Here is a 20,220-nt window from a genome sequence, read left to right as displayed (position 1 = left end):
AGATGAAATGTAAATAACCATTGAAAGGTTATTGCTATTAATAGCATTATTAATTGGGATTGTGAGCTGTGACGCGCAGCAAAGGATAATGAGATGCCTGGTCAGCATCCACAGGATAGGAGACGGACAGAGGGAGAGAGAGAGAGAGAGGGGGGGGGGGGGCAGAGACAGACAGAGAGAGAGGGGCAGAGACAGACAGAGAGAGAGAAAGAAATTGAAATTATCAGTTTTAACAAAGACTTTCAAGGACTTCCCCCATATTGGCATTTACCTATCAGCCAGGGTTCTAATAACAAGCAGGAATCAAGGCCATTGTTCCCTCATAATAGTTTAGGTGTAAGGAACTTCTTGGGGCAGTCCCACAATTTTTATCCAAAGTGAAACACATCTGAATGTGGTAAAAAACATTTTTCAACCCACCTTTAAGAATGGCAGTAAGTATATCTGGTGATTTGATTGATAGCTCACAGCATAAAACATTTTTCATGTAACTCACACATGTCATTTCCTACCATGCCGCCAGGTACATTCAGTAATTCATCATTTATTATCAGACAGTGGGAATGCACTTATTCTGAGGACTGACTGTCTGTCTGATTGTCTGTCTGACTGATGACTGAAAAAGATAGTACATTTCTGAAATGTAGTGAATTGGAAGTGTAGAGATTCATAATAAACATAGTTATAAATAATATTGAAGAAAATAATTGAAATACTCAAGGAAATAGTGCAATACAGAACATGTGCAATTTAATTCGTAACTCTTGACTTTTAACATATTTATATAGTATTTACATGTCTGTTTTTATATGTGTGAATGTTATCCACTTTTTGTGTGATCCACTGGAGACACTTAATTTCGTTGTGCACAGTACAGTGACAATAAAGGCATTGAATTTAATTTAATTGAGACAATACAACATTCACACCAATCTTAGAAGTCAAGGTCCATGGTGCCTTGTTGTACTATCTATCACTGTCAGGATAGAGCAGCACTAAACTGTCGGGTTACACATCATAATCATTCAATCATGTGGGAAGTTATTATTGACATTACTATTATATAGTGGCGTTTCTACATTAGGGGCACAGCCCCACCAGATGGCGCTGTTGTGCAGAAACCTAAATACTGCATATCTGAACTTTGTGGCAAAAATATATTTTATTTTATTTTATATGCAAAGTAGCGTGAATGTGCGTGTGAATAAACTTGACTCACAAGCATTATAGTCTTGTTTTGAAGTAATTCGATTCGTGTGTGTTTCTGTCTGTGTGCTCGCTATGTCAAACGCTTTTCTCTCGCCGTCCGTCTCTGTTCTGGGCTTTGTGAAACGCTTCCCTCTTGCCGTCCGTCTCTGCTGTGGGCACAACGGGGCAAGCGGGGCCCTACGATGTCTCCCAGCAAGCTACTCGACTCCAGCGTCAGCGTCAGCCGGAAACAAGCTGACGCTCCGGTTCGGCGTCACCTGAGCTAACAGGCTACCTCGTCAGTGGACTGTGACACCACCCAAGTCTGTGGAGAGGTTCACTCACATCGGATGAATAATAAGTTTTGAAGTTCTGCTTGTTCTCCTGGTAGAGAGGCTAAAGACGTGTGAGCTCCCATTTCTGAGGTTTGTCAAGTTTAGTATTGCATTTATCTGTAAGTAGTGATCTGCAGCTACCTGTACCTGGTTGTTAGCTTAGCTCGGCTTCCCCGCAGACATGCTAGCAGCAGTAATAGGGATGATAACGGGACCGTAGCCTACGGAGTTATTGACCCGACATGAAGCCACATGATTCGGGCCACCCAGCAGAGAGAAGCGTTCGTTAATGAGGATGAGTGTGTTTGGGGAATAAGCTCCCCCACGTAAAATATCTAATTGAATGTAAAGTTATTTCACTCGCCAACCGATTTGACTTGACTACGTTACACAGATAATTTTTCTGCAGAAACAGATTTACTGTGATCAGTTGAAACGTGAGTATTTATAGTAGTACTATATTCAGTTTTTTACATCGTTAATCTTACCCACCACCTATTTCCTAAACTGAAATGATTATAATCTGATGAACTTTGAAGTAATAAACTTTTAAACTTTCTATATATGTTTATTTTTGTTGAATGTTCCTATAGGATGTCAAACATGAGACAACTGGAATCCAACCAGACTGAACACTGAGTCATCACTTCAACACTGACTCCAGGTACAGACATGTTTTCATAACTTACAAACAATCAAAGTAAAGTATTGCACATAATACATAATGTATTAAATAATATATGCAATACTAATAATGTGGAAGAACTCCATACATTACATTCATTGTCTTGGTAGTGCACAGTTTAATCCAAAACCATATTCAAAATCAGTAGTTGAATATCCACAGAAAATAAGGATACAAGGTTTGTTCATAAGTAACACTTCCTCTACAATAATGCCATACTTTTACGTTTCCTATCATTTTATTAGGTACGGACGAGCCTGAAGGACACAGCTGTGCTGACCGTGTTCTGTCTCTTATGGCAAAGAAGAAAAACACTGGGTTCTTATCTAAAGTGTATCAAATCAGAAAGCAAAAGATAAACATTGTTCTAATAAGTGTTCATTTTAATATATAATATATAATGAATATAGAAATTAACTCTATTATCCACGACACTTGAATGACTCTAAACAGTTGCAGGCCGTCTTTAGTTAAGGAGGAAAACACAAAGTGTTGTGCAGATGAAGCTGGTGCATGTCGTCCTCATGTTGATAATAATAAATTAATAAATTATGCAAGTTATTTGAGCTATGTGTCTGACTAATCTTTTTACTTTGTTGCAATCATTTTACTTTAATGCTGTATTATAGGCAACCTCTTTGTGTCGGGCTGAATTTATATGAAATAGGATTTCTGCTCCCTGCTGGAACTCAAAATGCAGCCCATAGTATATCTTACTGGTCTATATAGGCCTACTGCTTATAATAATCAGCTACCTCTATTTTTGTGCTGGTGACATGATGCCATACAAAATTGCCCCACCAGAAATTTCAGCCTAAAATCGCCACTGCTATTATAGAAAGACACTGCAACATGAGCCCAGGGGCGGCTCCTGGTACAGGCAACATAGGCGGTTGCCTAGGGTGAAAAATGCCGAGAGGGACTGAATTATCATGACGTGACACATGCAATGTAAAACAATATATTAACGTCACACCATCAGCCTCTAACCCGGGACGCACCGGAGGTAGAAGCGCTGCGAAAAGCGGTCCGCCTCATTTCCTCGCCCATGTTCGCACCGGCAGCGTAATGCCGGGAAGAACCGGGAAGCATCGCGGCCACACACACAAGCACATAATCTCCTGTGGGGGGTGGGGGGCGGCTACAGGCTTGCGTAGGTCAGTCACCTGTGAAGACCAGCATCATTTACCCCTGAACCAGCGCGGAGAAATTAGCTCCCTGGGCCGCAGGGATGAGCCAGCCCCACGCCACTAAGCTGCCATGGGTGGAACCAGGACACCAGTGGACACAGGAGCTGGGCCGAACTCATGGGTAAGTTTAGCAGGCTGTCGTGTTGGCAGGACTTCAACCACCTTTTCATTGCACAATATCTAATAATATGTAAATTTAAGAGCAAAATGAACCATAACCATTTCAAATTAAATATAAAAAAAAAAGGGAGTTTCATTTCACCGTTAGCAGCAGGACATACTACTGGATTTACCCTCTCATACCATGAAGGTTACTCTATCTCTTCAGTTACAAATAAAGCTCTGTTCAGTTAGACACACAAAGGGATATAAGAACACTTTAAGCATTTTAAAAAAAAACACTGGCATGAAAATGAATTAAACATGGACACTACAGGGGTATATCAGGCAGTCCATGCCCAACATACTATATTGCCATCTTTCTGCAGCAGGAACCTGAGAAACGAGAATGCATTACACATCAGTATCATTACTTAGGTTTCCATGGCTGTGACCAAACAGCTGCACTCCAGCTGTTGTCCTGAATGAGCTTTGCTAATGAAAAAATACTGCATAGTCACATGCAGTATGCGTTGAGAGTACAGCATCCTGGTTTAAATGTTACTATCAACACATCTCCTTTGGTACTCTGTGTGCCCATGCAGTGTAATTAATTTTGTATTATTATAATTTTGTACTAACAGGAGAAAACTTACGTCAAAGTCATGGATGATGGGTACCCAGTTGTAGCGATGGTGGATACTTGTGTATTCAAAACAAATGAGATGTTAAAAGACCTACCTCGAACATAGTAAATTAACCGTCAAGTAGATAAACTACAGGTCTATTAGAAGAATTTAGATAAACCATTAATATAAGAAGAAGAAAATTTCCTTCTCAAACTTCTCTGTTTACACCTTACACAATCACAATATAGCTTTAAAACCCAAAGCAAAGAATTAAATCATTTCAACATGCATCAGTAGACATTCGATTATGTGAAATAGTTTTAATAAAACATGCACTTGTCAGGTGTAGGTGTGCTATGTCTTGAAAAACAGCTTTGGATTCCTATCACTTGTACACATGTACCAACTTTCTGGAGGCCAAGTATGAATTACAAAATGTGAGAATGGATTTTAAAAAAAGAACTGTACTTGTGTAACAGTATATTGTATATAGGTGCATCATTGTCAGCTGTATAGCCAGTTATAGTTTTTAAGTGCAATATTGAATTAGCTTGGACCCCTAAAGAATGTTTGTATTAAACTATGAAATGGTCTCAATCTCCTTATTCGCCTTCCTTCAATACAGAACCGGTCGGCCATGGCAAGTTGACTGGCATATGCCGTTCCACTCAAAGCTGCTGGATGCACAAAGAGAGAAAAACAAACCTTGACAACAACAACCTCACAACAGTTCCTCATAGCAGCATGATGCATACAAAGAGAAGAATAAAAACCTACTCATTTTGGCAGCATAGTAGGGACATTTGCTGATGTCACCATCCGTGGCTCCGTGGACAGACAAGCCAGCATCTAAAACATCCTCCTGGATGGGCTCCCTGTGTGAACAGACACGCTGCGGTGACAGACTGCGGTTAGAGTCAAAGATGAATCAAAAAAAGATTAAATGATCAGGTGCACAATTCAAAAAGCACCGCAAAGTAGAGGCGGAGAAGAAGGAACAATACAGAGGTAAGACTCACCCCGATTGTGGACATCATTAATGTTTATTTTTGTCGACATTACATGATATGCTATCAGTACAGCTGATTTCAGACTCTTTATATTTTTTGTTATATATTTTTATTGTTTTTTTTATAGAATACAATTTTTCCTGCCTGTGTGTGCATCTGTATACAGTCCAAAAGTTATTGTGGATGCATGACAGTTTGCGTGTGTATGTTGGGGGGCGCCAATTTGAAATCTCGCCCAGGGTGCCAACATTGCCAGGGCCGGCCCTGATAGAAAGACACTGCAACATGGGCCAACGTCCCACGTCCCAGTGCATATCCAGCCCCTTGCGGTGTGGAGGCCGAACTGCTTCCTCCCAGCAGCAGTGTGAGTTCAGACCAACCCACCAGCTGCTACTGCTGCAGGAGGAGTGCGTGCTGCCCACTGACATCCTCATGCTACACCCGCCACAGAACGACACCCACACTGATCATCTCACCACGAAACAAGATGCCTTTGCCCGTTCAGGTGTTTAACTTCCAGGTACGTTTCTGCCACCGCTGTGTATCAGGGAAGGTTGCTGGGAATTGAACGTGTTAATCAGCACCAATGGAGTTAGCTAAGCTAGCTTGCAGTTAGCTAGCTAGTTTAAGCTATCGAGAACTACGGTGGTCGCGGTTCGAGATCACACAGCATCAGTAGTTTATCATTTTATATCAGTCGTGTGAGTTAATTTCAACAAGTCACCTTCTAGTTGGCCTCATTCTAAAGCCGTTCCCGATCCCAGTCACGGTGCATCTTGATGGAATGAATGTAAGGAATAGCAAATGAATGTGTTACTTAATTGGACGACTCCTGTTTGGAGCATTAGATTATAACAAACGGAAGAATGGCCGTCATGTTTTCGTGAAAACGTTTTAAATGACCGTCATGTTTTCGTGAAAACGTTTTAAATGACCGTGTGTCTACCAAGAAGCCAAGCATATTAAAACTTAACCGATTATCTGAATGGATTTGGCAGCTGAAGGCTAACAGCGAGGTGAAGGCCTCTGGTGGACAATAACATCAACAGTGAGGCTAACTGGGATGTTGTAATGGTGACGTACACAGGCTAAACAACAAATAACTCTTGTAGTTAGCTGTCAGATGTGAAGCAAGAAAATGTTTTCAGCCAATGCTAAACACCAAGACAAACATTTCCAACTGCCGTCATCTGCAGCTAGCGTTACCAAGCTAGATAGCCGTTAATAGCAGACAGTGATATTAGCCTTGAATAGTAGCTTGTGCTGCCGTATATTCAGCCGTTAGCACTACTTGTGAAATACGTTTCTCTCACTCAAGCTAACGCTATTTCCCTGTCAGTAACCACAGTATGAATGTGCCGCCCTTCACTTTATCAGCAGGTTAGCGCGCTAAGAAGCTAACTCCTGCTAACGTCCCTTCAGGAAAACAGCAGTGACTTGCTAGCTTTACTGTTACCAACAGTGTGTCCAGTATAGGACAAGACTAAATATCTGATGTGATAAACTTTTGTTCACTGCTGAAATTGTGCATGAACTTTATATCCATGAGCAGCACAAGCTTCCCAATACCACATTTCCAACAAAGCTGTTCACCAAAACATAGATGACCATTAACAGCGATATAAACCAGTTCTTGGTGCAGTTATTCAGTCGCGACAGACTGTATTTGATAGCATTGGAATGAATTCAGTGTTACTCTAAGCCCCTGTTATCGTGATAAATGCACCTTTGCTGATCTGAAGCCCTGTAGTTAGCAACCTGACACTGAGACTTGATATACAGTACAGCTGCTAGTGCCTACACCAGAGTTAGATTAGTGGGAAATGCAGCCCTCATTGAGCATATCAAGTTTTCTGGCGTCATGAAGCTGGCTCACTTTTAACTAGGGTAGATCATGATAACCCATGCTGCCTAGTTATCCTCCTGAGCAGAAACCGACGACTAATAAATCACATTCCCGGGAAAACGGAAATCAGCATTCCTACAGGGTGTGGACATATAAAAAATGAAATACAAAGAGATTGAGAAATAATATAGAGCAATAAATGTGATGAGTATAACGGTTTGGCTGTTCCAGGTCGTTCATTTGCTTGTAACACACAGAGCGAGTATTCTGTCACTGCAGCTCCGAGTAACACAAATACTTGGTTAAACACTGTCTTTTATCAGAAAAATAATCCACACACTAAATGCAACTTTTCAGCATTCAACATAAACTCTCCTCATAAATGTACATTTTATCAGCATTGTAAATTCTGTACTTCCAAAGACTGACCTGTGGAAGTAACTGTCTCTCTCATCTCTCTCATCTCTCTAAACTTTTTTATGTGCATCACATATTCAGAATAATTTCTTTGTCAACATACAAATAAGTTCCTGTGTGTATATTAAAAGCTTCAGGCTTCTTTTAATTCATTTAAATTGTTCCAGAGGAAAAATACAAGTCTTGTGTTGTACTACAGAACACTTATTATATTCTTATGATGAAGTGTGATTTATATTTTTCACAGTTCATATTGTTGAATGTCACTTTCTCCTATCGCTGTAACTGATCTTACGCCAGGTATCGCAGTTTCCCCTCATGTCATGTTAGTTCCTTTATTCATGATTCTTACAACGTTGCTTGGAGGTAACGACCCTGCTTCTTTCACATGATATTGTTTGTAGCCCAGTTAAAAAATCCCTGTAGATAACATGGACAGTTAAGTTGATAAACAGCTACATGATTCAGGTTATTCAGTATTACCGATGTTAGGATCAGTGAAGCTTGCTAGCTCAAGTTGAACTTGCCCGTTCCTAAAGCCCCAGATCTAGTTTAAGATGACTTATTTAAGAAGCCAGCATCACCTCGAACAACAGAAGTTAATCTTGATAATATTTACAAAGCTCAGCTGCTGGCACATGCTGCTGAGTGCTCTTCGTTTTGGTTGTAAATATTCAACTGGTTGACTATAAAATCCTCGTTTGTTCTTACAGCATCAGAGCAAACCAGAATTATTTACTAACTGAAAAATATACAAATTCTCAGTTCTCACTGAATTTACTACAGTATTATATTTTGTAATTTTTATTTGAATGGGGATCAGATGTTGCACTGTGCCGTCTGTAAACACTGTTTCTGTGTTTCTGTCAGGGGTCTGTGGAACCAATGCAGATTGATGCAGACCCCCAGGAGGACCAGCAGAATGCTCCAGACACCAACTACATAGTGGAGAACCCAACACTGGTATGAAGTTGACAGACTTTTACAAACACAACTTACAATAACCCATAATGTTAGTACACCACTGACGTTTGTACTTACTGTCATGATTAACATTACACCTTAGTGGCAATGATGTGAAGCCACGTTGTTAAACGATTCATCGTCACTAAGGTATAAAGCTGTGTATTCAGTTGTCAAATCACTGCCTGTTATTAGAATAACAAATCAGCAGGTTGCAAACTTCTAATCCTGTTTCAAAGAGACACAACTACAGACATTGGATGTAAAGAGAGGCCAGGGTTACAAAAAAACTGCTCATTGATGTGATGTCCTCCGCTTCTGACAAATTATAATGTCACCTAGATTGTTGGTTTTAATGTGATTTCTCCCCTGCGTCTCATTTTGTGTAGGATCTAGAGCAGTATGCAACCAGCTACAGTGGATTAATGCGCATTGAGAGGCTTCAGTTCATCGCTGAGCATTGCCCTCAGCTGCGGGTTGAAGCCTTGAAGATGGCCCTCACCTTCGTCCAGAGGACCTTCAATGTTGACACATATGAAGAGATTCACCGCAAACTGACCGAGGCCACAAGGTATTGTAGTTGATGAGAGAGAGACTCTTTTTAGTGCAGGAGTAAACCGAGCATGCTTGCAAAGTTAATGAAGTCTTACCAAAGGCTGATGGAGGGTTGGGTGAAGTGTGAGTCCACAAAACACTTTTGGAGTATCAGGGGTAAACTGGAGACCACTTCTAAAGTAAAAATACAACAGAAAAAAAACTGCCTCCATACTCCTTTAGCCTAAATGTCCGCTGTTATCCTCCTGCCTGGAGCTGTGTTCCCTTTCGCAAGCAAACACGACATGCAAGCTCTCGTCCAAGGGGTGCGGGAGACTCAGCGAGAACTTTAGATAAGAACCGGTAACATCGCTAGTTCCAGAAGCCTTGCTGCATAGCTAATGTAGTTATTGACAATATCTGATGAGGGTTTTTCTATGTATTTCTGCTTTTGTCTATGTAAACTAAACTGCACAGTGCTAATAGTACATTACTGAGCTTTTCATAGACTCATCTAATATATTTGCAAATATGAAAACTGTTATTTTACAGAATCAACCATGCTGATAAAATTTGCATTGATGTATACATTTCACGAAAATAAACAAATCGAATTACATGTTTATTTTCTTAATCAAAGTTCTCCATATTTGCAATTTTTTTTCTTTTTAATTATTTATAATGTTTATGGTTGTACTGTGAAATATCAAGTCTAAATAACCACCTGTTGTTTGTAATAGTAGAAGACAAGTTGTTGATCTGCACAAGTGAAAGTGTTGATTATCCAATAAACCCAACAGCATGAACAGGCTGTAATATTTCCCTACTGTTCCATTTATAAATTTATAATGACAAAACTGTTTATTTTAAAGAAAAATTTAAACCAAAAAGATTTTACATTTTGCAGCTTATATCACGCTTTTATGTTCTAAATCTGTTTTACTTTTTACTTATTCTAATAATAATATAACATTTTACTTTTTTTAAACGTTTATCTAAGATAAGCTGCTTTCATGATACACTGTATATCATTATCATCTGGTATAAAAAAAAGATAATCTTTGTTGCCATGTCCATAAGCCTCAGCTTAGTGCTATGGAGATGTGAAAAAGTGAATGTGTAATCTAGGGGGAGTTCCAATATAGAGTATGGCACCACAGTCTGATGGCTAATACTTTGCATTGTTTTGTCACTTGTAAATAAATATGAATTGTTTTGTTTGTGATTTTCTTTTTTTACATACAGGGAGGTCCAAGGTGTGCCGGACACAGTGCCTGAAGGTGGGGCTGTTCCTCCTCCCTTAGATTCAGCGTGGGCCGAGTCTACACGGAAAAAGGCTCTGCTTAAACTTGAGAAGCTGGATACAGATCTTAAGAACTACAAGGGAAATTCCATTAAAGAGAGCATCAGGTATGCAGGGTTTCCCCCAGTGCTGTATAGGCCTGGCTTACCTTTTATTGGTAACCAAACTGTTACGGTTCATTGTTTCTGAAATAAGAGGCCTGACTGCTATGTTAATGCAGCACAAAACAAAATGTAAACAAAGGCTCAAATATTAAAGTGCAAAACTGTAGGTTTAAACTAGCAACTCCAACGTGATAAAAATAAATAAAAAAGAGGGCTTATAAGTTAAGTCAGCACTGCAACTCAAAAAGATATCAAAGTATCTATTTAACCCCTTTTCAAAATAAAAAAGTTAGGTGTGCATATTAAACAAAGTGCAACATATTTAGAGTATAAGAAACAATGGTGTCCAGCTCAAAATCCGACTCAACACCCCACCCCCCCCCCCCCCCCCCCGCGGGTGCCTTCTAGCAGCCCTACCACCAGGCTTAGCAAGTTTTCTGGGGGAAACCCTGGTATGATGGCAGGAGCCCTGATGTTCACAGTTCATTAACATCAGTGAAAATCAGAGAGGTTTTTCAAAGCCTATTCAACGAGAAGAAGTTCAATCAAGTTAATAATTGTATATAGACCACAGCAATACATGGAAGATTGAGGTCAAAGTGGGGTTAGATGAGCAACTGTAAATGACCATTTCACCGCCAATTAGTCACTGTGTTTTTGTTCAGAAGAGAAGCAGCTGTTCTGAGACTACAATGATATATGTTGTAGCTAGCAAACACTATCTGGGCCTTACACACAATCAAAGATACTAGTATAACAGGCCCTGGTAACAAATTATTTAAGATTTTAGCATTGATTAGATTCAATGCTATTGGTTCTGCTCTGGGCATTGGATAAAAGAGAAAATTAATTTCCTTCTTTATCATTGCAAATTGTATCCATCCAAATCTGTTGTCTGATTGAGACATTCTTCTATAAAAAAAAAAAAAAAATGGATTTGTATTTATATAGCGCTTTTCTAGTCTGATGAAGAACACTCAAAGCGCTTTACAGCACAGTTTCACATTCACCCATTCACACACACATTCATACAGTGCATCTACTTGCAGCACTTTGTTATTCTATGGGGGGCTTTTTGAGGGTTCAGCATCTTGCCCAAGGACACTTCGGCATGCAGATGGTTCAGACTGGGGATCGAACCGCCGACCTTCAGGTTGGAGGACGACCACTCTACCCCTCAGCCACAGCCGCCCATAATGTATTTTCACATTTCACTATCCAGAAGAGGTCTCAAATGTGCACTCAGGCAAACACACAGAAATAATTCAGTCAGAGCAGGGGTGAATATACGGATTTTGGGGTTGCAGAAAAACTATTGCATAGTTAAATGAAATTTGGGTCGATTCTTTAAGCAAAAGTGAGGATTGCATTCATAATTAAGTTTTCAGCAGTTTATAAACACCTGTATCTACTCGCACTTTAAGAACCTCAGAGTGAGCTGATAATAAACAATATGATCACTGTTGAAGTACCAGATCACTAAGTGTGTTAGTAGTATCTTAACGATACCCATCTCTCGCTGGTCATTAGAAACTTGGAGAGCCTGACTTACAACACTTCAGTCTCTCTCTCTCTCTCTCTCTCTCTCTCTCTCTCTCTCTCTCTCTCTCTCTCTCTCTCTCTCTCTCTCTCTCTCACTCTCACTCTCACTCTCACTCTCACTCTCACTCTCACTCTCACTCTCACTCTCACTCTCACTCTCTCTCACTCTCTCTCACTCTCTCAGCGGGCGGCTGTGGCTGAGGGGTAGAGTCTGAACCATCTGCATGCCGAAGTGTCCTTGGGCAAGATGCTGAACCCTCAAAAGCCCCCCATAGAATAACAAAGTGTTGCAAGTACTGTACTGCATACTCATACTGCACTGTACTGTAAAGCGCTTTGAGTGGTCTTCATCAGACTAGAAAAGCGCTATACAAATCCATTTACCATCTCTCTCTCTCTCTCTCTCTCTCTCTCTCTCTCTCTCTCTCTCTCTCTCTCTCTCTCTCTCTCTCTCTCTCCTCCTCAGGAGGGGCCATGATGATTTGGGGGACCACTACCTGGACTGTGGTGACCTCAGTAACGCCCTCAAGTGCTACTCCCGAGCCAGAGACTACTGCACCAGTGCTAAACATGTCATTAACATGTGTTTGAATGTCATCAAGGTATAGCAGGATGCAACCACAACACTCGTCTGCTGCATTCATGTCATATAGCAGTAACTGTAACCATAAGTGGTGGCGTTATGAAGGTTTCTTATGCTTTACTGGATCAATGCCTATACAAGCATGTCAGGCCTTACAATTATCTGTTATGTACAAGCTTTTGATGGATATCATGAGTTAAACCCTTTGTGTGCGTGTATATGAGTAGAACAGTGGATTTAATACAGGTAAGCAAAGTGGGGTAGAATCCATTGGGAGACTTTTCATCATCTCAGCTTCAGCAGACTGAATATCTGAACAAGTAAACCTCCCCCTGTGCCCACAGGTTAGTGTTTACCTCCAGAACTGGTCCCATGTACTGAGCTACGTTAACAAGGCAGAATCAACGCCAGAGATAGCAGAGGTGAGCACTACCCTCCCACTGGCAAGACCATATTTCATGTGCACTGCAGCATTTAATGTTACCACAACATAGAAAAACTTGATTGATACGTATTTTTACGGTAAGAGAGAAACTGAAGTTTTAATTCTAGCCTTAAAGAGCTTATTAGAGTGATGCGTGAGTTAGAGTGCATACCTTGAGTTGATGTCATTTCTGTTTCTTCTTCTTTAGCAAAGAGGAGAGCGAGATAGCCAAAATCAAGCAGTCCTCACCAAATTAAAGTGCGCTGCAGGTAAGACAGCGTTATGCTCACCCAGTACAACCTGAAGTCTATAATGTCATAAAACACTTATGAGAGTGCAACAGCTGCTCAGTCTATTTAGCAGTTATTAATAATTTTGGTAAGATATAGTTTTTTTTTTTGAAGTCTCATCCTGTTTTTCATGTGTGTCAGGCCTTGCCGAATTGGCCTCAAGAAAATACAAACCAGCTGCCAAGTGCTTTCTGCAGGCGTCCTTTGACCACTGTGACTGTCCAGAGGTGAGTTGCGGTCAGCCAGTGGGTCCAATGGTACGACAAAAAAATGTGTGAAAGAAATGTCATTGTTGCCAAAGTCTATGTTCCTTTAGTCTAAAACTCACTCTCTGGAGTTTCCAAATTAAAACCAGCAGCATTTTCAAGAGTTTCTGTTTTTGACACTCGAAAACTGTTGTAGTGTGGACGCCAGGCGTAAATTTAGCAAAAGTGATGCATTTGAAACAAACACATATTTTTGTGATTTCAGCCAAAATTAACTGTTTAATGCGAAATACTCTAGAGTTTAACTGAAGTTTGAGGATTCAGCAGCTAACTAAATACGCTGTTAAATATCAATTTTATATGTGCTCAGTCAGACTGCTGTAGTTTGCCTAGAGCTAGGACTGTGGATAGTTAGGCCAGTTGCACCATCCAAGTTTAAGGCTACTTCTTGCAGGTGCAGACATACATGTTATAGCTGGTCAGGACCAGGGGAAAATCAAAATCTAGGCCAGTAGATAAGTAGTAAAGTTGGGGGCTACTCAATGTGCTCGAGCCAGATTTATCATCTGGTCGAATGGAAATGAGCCAATATGAACCTTTCACAGACGTTTCAATGTCTGTGTTTAAAAACTATTTTACAGAATAAACAGTGTAGAAAAGAAGTGCATTTAGGTTTACATTTTATGTAAAAATCACTTTTTGTGTCTGTTATATAGTCATATATAGATAGCTTTAGTCAGTTGGGGGTAGTTAATATTAAGACTGTTTTACAGCCCTGATGACTACACTGGTGTTGCAGTATAGGCGGGTGACAGTTTGTGAGTGCATAGTGTATTGTAAATAGTTTTAAGATACTTAAATGTTGACGTAATGTTGATGTTCCACTGTGTTTGGAATTGTTTTTCCTGTGGATAATGTAATGTTTAAAGCAAGAGGATAGTTGGTCATGCACTGGAGATGTATTTGTGACTACTCACTGTAAAAGGCTTATTTAACTGAGGAAACAGAACAATTATTGTTTCTTTATATCTCACACTGCTTGCACATAATATTGTTTCTATGTTTTTTATTTTATTTTGTATTTATTTTATTTAACTCAGTTTATTTTGTATTATTGTGAACAACATGTTGTGTAGCTTCATACGACCAATTTTCATCCTGAAATGCTACTGCTGTCAAACAAAGATAATATTAACTTACTAAAGTTCTTCAATGCACTGTTAAAAACACGTGTGTGTGTGTGTGTGTGTGTGTGTGTGTGTGTGTGTGTGTGTGTGTGTGTGTGTGTGTGTGTGTGTGTGTGTGTGTGTGTGTGTGTGTGTGTGTGTGTGTGTGTGTGTGTGTGTGTGTGTGTGTGTGTGTGTGTGTGTGTGTGTGTGTGTGTGTGTGTGTCTGTGCCTTGCAGCTCCTCTCACCCAGTAATGTTGCCGTGTATGGGGGTTTGTGTGCTTTGGCCACGTTCGACAGACAGGAGCTCCAGCGCAACGTCATCTCCAGCAGGTAGGATCTGGCAGTTTAGTAGATGGCAACTTAAACATATCTCTGTGTATGTAATAAAAACAATGTTTTTGTTTCTGTCCTCAGCTCCTTTAAGTTATTTCTAGAGTTGGAACCTCAGATCCGTGACATCATCTTCAAGTTCTATGAGTCGAAGTACGCGTCTTGCCTGAAGCTTCTGGATGAAATGAAGGTTGGAGCAGAAAACTCTGTGTTGAGACTACACACGTTGTAGTTATGACATAACAAAGTGTCACTCTGTTTAGTCTGTACAGAGGTTTTGAGAGCACATCACATGGCAGTATATTTTGTGATAAAGCATTTATTGACATGATTGACTGTGATGTTTCCTCCAGGATAACCTCCTGCTGGACATGTACCTGGCCCCGCATGTCAAGACACTGTACAGCCAGATCAGGAACAGAGCCCTCATTCAGGTGAGACAGACTCTGCTTTCCTACCTATAAAACAGAGAGGAGATAACTCTAGTACATTAGAGGGGTAATCACATCCACATGGCTATGTATCAGTATTATTATCATCTTTTAAAAATGATGATGCTTCTTCATTCTTCTTTGATTTATGGTTTGTCTGATATCAATATTCTACTACTGTTTACTAACATGCCAGCCATGTAATGTGTTTGTGTACATTGTTTTTCTGACATTTTGCCTGGTCCTCACAACGTAGAAGGGCTTTCTGAGGGTTAAGACTTGGCTCTAGGGTTTAGAGTTAGTCGATCTGATTGGTTATATTAGGGTAAAGGGCTAAGAAGGAATGCAATATGTCAGTGAATGTCATAACCACAGAAATATATATATTTTCAGTATTTCAGCCCCTACGTGTCAGCAGACATGACTAAGATGGCTCAGGCCTTCAACACCACAGTAGCAGCTCTGGAGGACGAGCTCACCCAGCTCATACTGGAGGGGCTAATCAATGCACGGATTGACTCCCACAGCAAGGTAAAGGACCCACACATGAACAATTCTGAAATTAGTCACTTCTCATATAAGTCCCTATAAACCAGTGTTCTTTCATTTGGATAGATTCTGTATGCGAGGGACGTGGACCAGAGGAGCACCACGTTTGAGAAGTCACTGCACATGGGCAAAGAGTTCCAGAGACGGGCCAAAGCCATGATCCTCCGAGCTGCTGTGCTGCGCAACCAGATCCACGTCAAGGTAAAAAAAAAAACGGGCCACCAGTTTCCAAACTTCGCGGTTTTAGCGGCTCTAAAACTCTTGAGTAGTGTGGATGCCAAGTGTATCTGTAGCAGAGTTTATGTATTTTCCCCATAAATACATAGTGTTGTGGATGTAGCCTTATTTTAACCTCCACTGATTAGTTGAGCTGATAAACCTTTAAATATAAACTTTATTTATTATGAACTAATATTCCAGTTGACTTTTTAATGAAACCAAAAGATTATAAAGTGTGCAAGGTCAGACAATGGTTGCCCTCTGGAATCTTACAGGACAACAAATCTGACCAAAAAACTGACCTACATAGGGGAGATCACAGCAGTATCTTATAACACAATCAGCATTCGTCATTTAACCTACCCAGCTAAGTAGGCTACTAGGAAAATATTTCATTGGTCATTTAATATTTCACAATTCAAATGAAAAAAGCCTAAATTAATCCTAAAATACTGCATTCGCACTCATTTTTTGATAGAATTTTCTAATATGGCTCCAACATATTCTGACCCTGAGTCATATTTGTGTATAGGGCTGGGGTGATTTTAGAATATATTAAAAATTAGCATCCATTCAAAAATCCTTTTACAATTGTTATTTAATAAATATTCAATTAAATATAAGTGTAAGTTCATGAACTGAATTTTATATTCAGTATGCTATTAAATTTCATTATCCTTAAAACCCTGAGTCTCCCCCATACCAGGATGGTTTTAAATAAATAAATGTGGAAATAAATAAAAGATGGAAATTAGTTGATTGACATTATTATATTATATTTATACATATTTATTTATGTATTTATGTGTCCATATGTAAATGACGTAGGAGGTCCCGACTTCAGTCTCGGCCAGGATTGGTCAACTGAGCTACACACACACACAGGCCCCTGGGCTACGCCCCCCACACCACCACACACTCGCTCAGAGACACTAGCAGTGACTCAGATCGGAGCTGGTCACCATGAAGCAGCTGCTCAGTGACTTTGTAGAACAGTGAAAACACAGAGTTTCTCTTGTCACATCTGCTCAGAGATCAGCTGCTTCATGGGCAGAGCAGAAGCTGCAGGTGCTTTGTGTTTCCTCCTCCACTCTGCTCTCTCCTTGTGCTCAGTAGAACACGAGACGTGACGCTCACAGTCAGGACTACTGACACCTAAATCATCCCAATAAAAAATAACCTTAACTAACCCTCTGAATTTGAACTAGTTCATTTTAAGTGTGAACTGGCTCAATGCTGCAAACAGCTACTGGACACCAGTCAGCATTGAGAGGCAGAAGTAGTAGGACTAGATCATTACACTCCTGTGACCAATCCTGCATGAGACTGCGGTTAGGCCCGCCTTTCTCGTCAGCATACGGACACAGAAATGTGGAAATTAATAAATGTGGAAATATATTTAAAACATTTCTGTATTTATTTCTGTATTTATTTATGCATTTATTTACTTATTTCTGTATGGTCCTCCATACGTAAGAGCTTGTGCCTTTTCGGAGAGTCGCTAAAACATCAAACTTTTCCGTTGTGAAGTTACAGACTCATAACAGGAAGTCAGCGTTTGCAATCAATTTTTTTGGAGCGATTTTGTAAGGGACTGTAAATTGCTGATTTGCAGTTCAGACTGGGCTAGTTTTTTGTTGTGGAATAATGCCTTGCAGCGCATACTTAGTTTAATTTCATTTGTTTGTACTTAAGGCAAGATGATTTAATAAATCATAACACAAGTTTTAAAAATATTTTAAATTAATAATATTATATTAATTGAGAAATAAACATAATCGTTAGATTAATTGAAAAAATATTGCTGGTTAATCTATCAAAAACAATAGGTGCAGTCCTATTTGTGTGTCTGTTTGCTTGAAATAGTCAGATGTCACTTTGTCTAGACCAGCGACTTTTAGTTCTGTGGTGGGGGATTCTGATTGTTGTGGCAGCTGATCGCGGACTATTATTTTCAACAAAACTGCTTGATACACAATATGTCTACTCGCATAATCTACATTGCTGACAAAGCTCCTCAATTAATTTGTCTTTGCTGCTCCCTTCGTCTCTATCAGACATTTTCTTGTGTATAAATATTTAAAACATTGACACACTTCTCAATTATGTTACTAATTGTTTCTTCTAATCTAAGTTGTAAATACGCTTATTATGTTGAGATGTCACACCTTGTTGAAACAATTGTGATTAGTGAATATGGCCTATATAAATAAAATTTTATTAAACTTACACCAGGCATAAACATCGCAGCAGTGTTGATATTTACTACTAAAACGCTTTAGTAGCCTCAGTCTGCTCCACATTAATCCATATTATATCAAAAATACAAAAAAAACTGTCACTAACATTTGATGATAACTAATGATAAATGCAGCATCTTTGAATAGAGAGTCTGTGACACAGCAAACACTAAATAACAAACAAATGTTTCAGTGCCTCACTCCTATCGTCTCTCTTCCTCAGTCTCCACCCAGAGAAGGCAGCCAGGGTGAGCTGACACCAGCCAATAGCCAGACCAGAATGAGCACCAACATGTGAAGAGGATGTCCTCTTCATCGTCTGCACGCTGACTCTACTGAATGAGAGGAATCACCCAAACACCAACCACCCCATCCTCAGTTTCTCAGCTGAAGATAGAAGCGACACAATATAAAGACTCTACAGTTCTCTGTTGATCTTGTGTCCCTGTATGAAGATACAGGGAATGAAACCTTTTGTTAGTCTGATTTTGTGGAGGTTTTGGACGAGATGAAAATGTTCTTTGATGAAAGTGCAGCACTTATGCTGCAGGTTTACTGGTAGGCTAAGCACTTTGTTCTGCTCACACACGATGGAGGCCTCATTAACACAAACAAGGTTTTAAAATAAAAACGCCTGCCGAAACGTACACTTCTGTCGTTTTTACGTGTTGTCTCCATTGTCAGTTTTGCCAATTGCTGGAACTTAGCGATTTGGGACAAAAAGGAGGTGGGATAATGTCCCATTGTATGTACAGTGGCTCTGTCAGACCTGTTAGGTACAGTGTGAGCTTGAAACAGCATGTTTTTTCAGTGCTGCTGCGAGTTTCCCACTACAGCCCAAACTGCTTCTGTAGAAATCATCTCATCGTAACTGTTTGAGGTATTCTTTAAAGGGCCTATATTGTGTAAAATGAATTTAAATTTCACAATCCCCTTCCTAACATGAAAAAGAATCAGTGGAAATCTTCAGTTGTCATTAATTCTTGAAAGGGAGTCAGTAGGGACCCTCAAAGTATGAAAACAGTCCCTGTGCGGACTTTTCGCTCAGTCCATTCTAAGAAATATGATATGAAAACTTCGTGTTTTCGTACTTCCTCCCCCGTATGAGTCATAAGGGATCGCACTCGTCTGTCAGCCCCCCCCAGCTGGACCAGTCCAGCCTGCAAACCCACCACTACCCCTCCACACTGAATGCGACACCAAGCAGACATGTTTCTGAGCTAGCAGATTGTTAGTTACCACAGGCTAACCACAACAACGACAAAAAAGAAACACTGCCGTGTTGAGGGATGCAAGGAGGAGAATGTTTCTGTGAACATTCCTCCTAAGAAGAACGTTACTGTTCGAAGCCACCACTGTCCTGCTAAAAGTTCAACAAACATGAGGACAGTGTAAGTTTTCGTTAGAAACATCCTGCTGTAACCGACTGTGATTATGTGGCTGGTCTTCTATAGCTGCAAACGTGACTTTCAGCTGTGTTTACCAATGTGAATGCGCCATAATGAGACCGGGGATAGGCCTGGTCGCGTGTTACTCAAAGTGCAGTCAGCCAAACAGAGGGGCTCAAGAGGCAGGTGAAAACAGCCTGGTCTGTCTGCAGAACCAGAGAGAGACCGGATGTTTGTGGCTCTGATACAACAAGTGTGTGGAAGCCCATTGCTTTTGCTGATTGATAACCTGTTCATTGCTTTCTAAATAAAAACTTGATTGAACGAAACCCAGTTCTGCTCATCTTCTCTTAAAGGATAAACGAACACGCCTAACAAAAGTCATTGCCTTGCAATTGAAGTCTGAAATGTCAACGTGAATAGCTAGCGAGTGCAGGAGGAGTATACAAATGAATCCAGCAAATTAGCTGAAACCCTTTGTACTGCATTTATTTCAGTAGACTACTTACTGGGGCATGTTGCACAGATATGTAGTCTGGAAATGG

At 40.1% G+C, this 20,220-nt stretch overlaps 1 protein-coding gene and 1 long non-coding RNA gene across 3 annotated transcripts; both read left to right on the top strand.

The window, feature by feature from the left end:
* Nucleotides 1-1,333: 1,333 nt before the first annotated feature.
* LOC133023334 (uncharacterized) lies at nt 1,334-2,774 on the top strand. The gene is made up of 3 exons (XR_009683052.1): nt 1,334-1,613; nt 2,117-2,187; nt 2,454-2,774. It is a non-coding gene; the product is annotated as an uncharacterized LOC133023334 (long non-coding RNA).
* A 2,731-nt stretch (nt 2,775-5,505) lies between these two features.
* Nucleotides 5,506-20,004, top strand: gps1 (G protein pathway suppressor 1). 2 transcript variants are annotated; one of them, XM_061090105.1, is made up of 14 exons: nt 5,506-5,656; nt 8,270-8,362; nt 8,752-8,933; nt 10,142-10,306; nt 12,312-12,447; nt 12,773-12,850; nt 13,061-13,121; nt 13,284-13,369; nt 14,754-14,848; nt 14,933-15,038; nt 15,202-15,282; nt 15,673-15,810; nt 15,895-16,029; nt 18,511-20,004. In XM_061090105.1, exons 1-14 carry the CDS (start codon nt 5,624-5,626, stop codon nt 18,583-18,585), a joined length of 1,464 nt encoding a protein of 487 aa, XP_060946088.1. In that variant the 5' UTR covers nt 5,506-5,623; the 3' UTR covers nt 18,586-20,004. The 2 variants fall into 2 exon arrangements, with proteins under 2 accessions (XP_060946088.1, XP_060946087.1); XM_061090104.1 differs by having other exon boundaries at nt 13,284-13,399.
* Nucleotides 20,005-20,220: the final 216 nt, after the last annotated feature.

Source organism: Limanda limanda, chromosome 17, assembly GCF_963576545.1.
Source record: "Limanda limanda chromosome 17, fLimLim1.1, whole genome shotgun sequence".
Classification (NCBI taxonomy): domain Eukaryota; kingdom Metazoa; phylum Chordata; class Actinopteri; order Pleuronectiformes; family Pleuronectidae; genus Limanda; species Limanda limanda.
The sequence above is the reverse complement of the archived record's forward strand: the minus strand, read 5'-3'. Positions and strand labels throughout refer to the sequence as shown.

Bases quoted from the DNA above. Each gene is read 5' to 3' on its own strand.
- gps1 (XM_061090104.1), top strand. From the start codon at position 5,624: ATGCCTTTGCCCGTTCAGGTGTTTAACTTCCAG. The intron at 12,448-12,772 runs GTATAGCAGGAT...CTGTGCCCACAG, and splicing joins TGTGTTTGAATGTCATCAAG to GTTAGTGTTTACCTCCAGAA. The intron at 13,400-14,753 runs GTACGACAAAAA...TGTGCCTTGCAG, and splicing joins GTCAGCCAGTGGGTCCAATG to CTCCTCTCACCCAGTAATGT.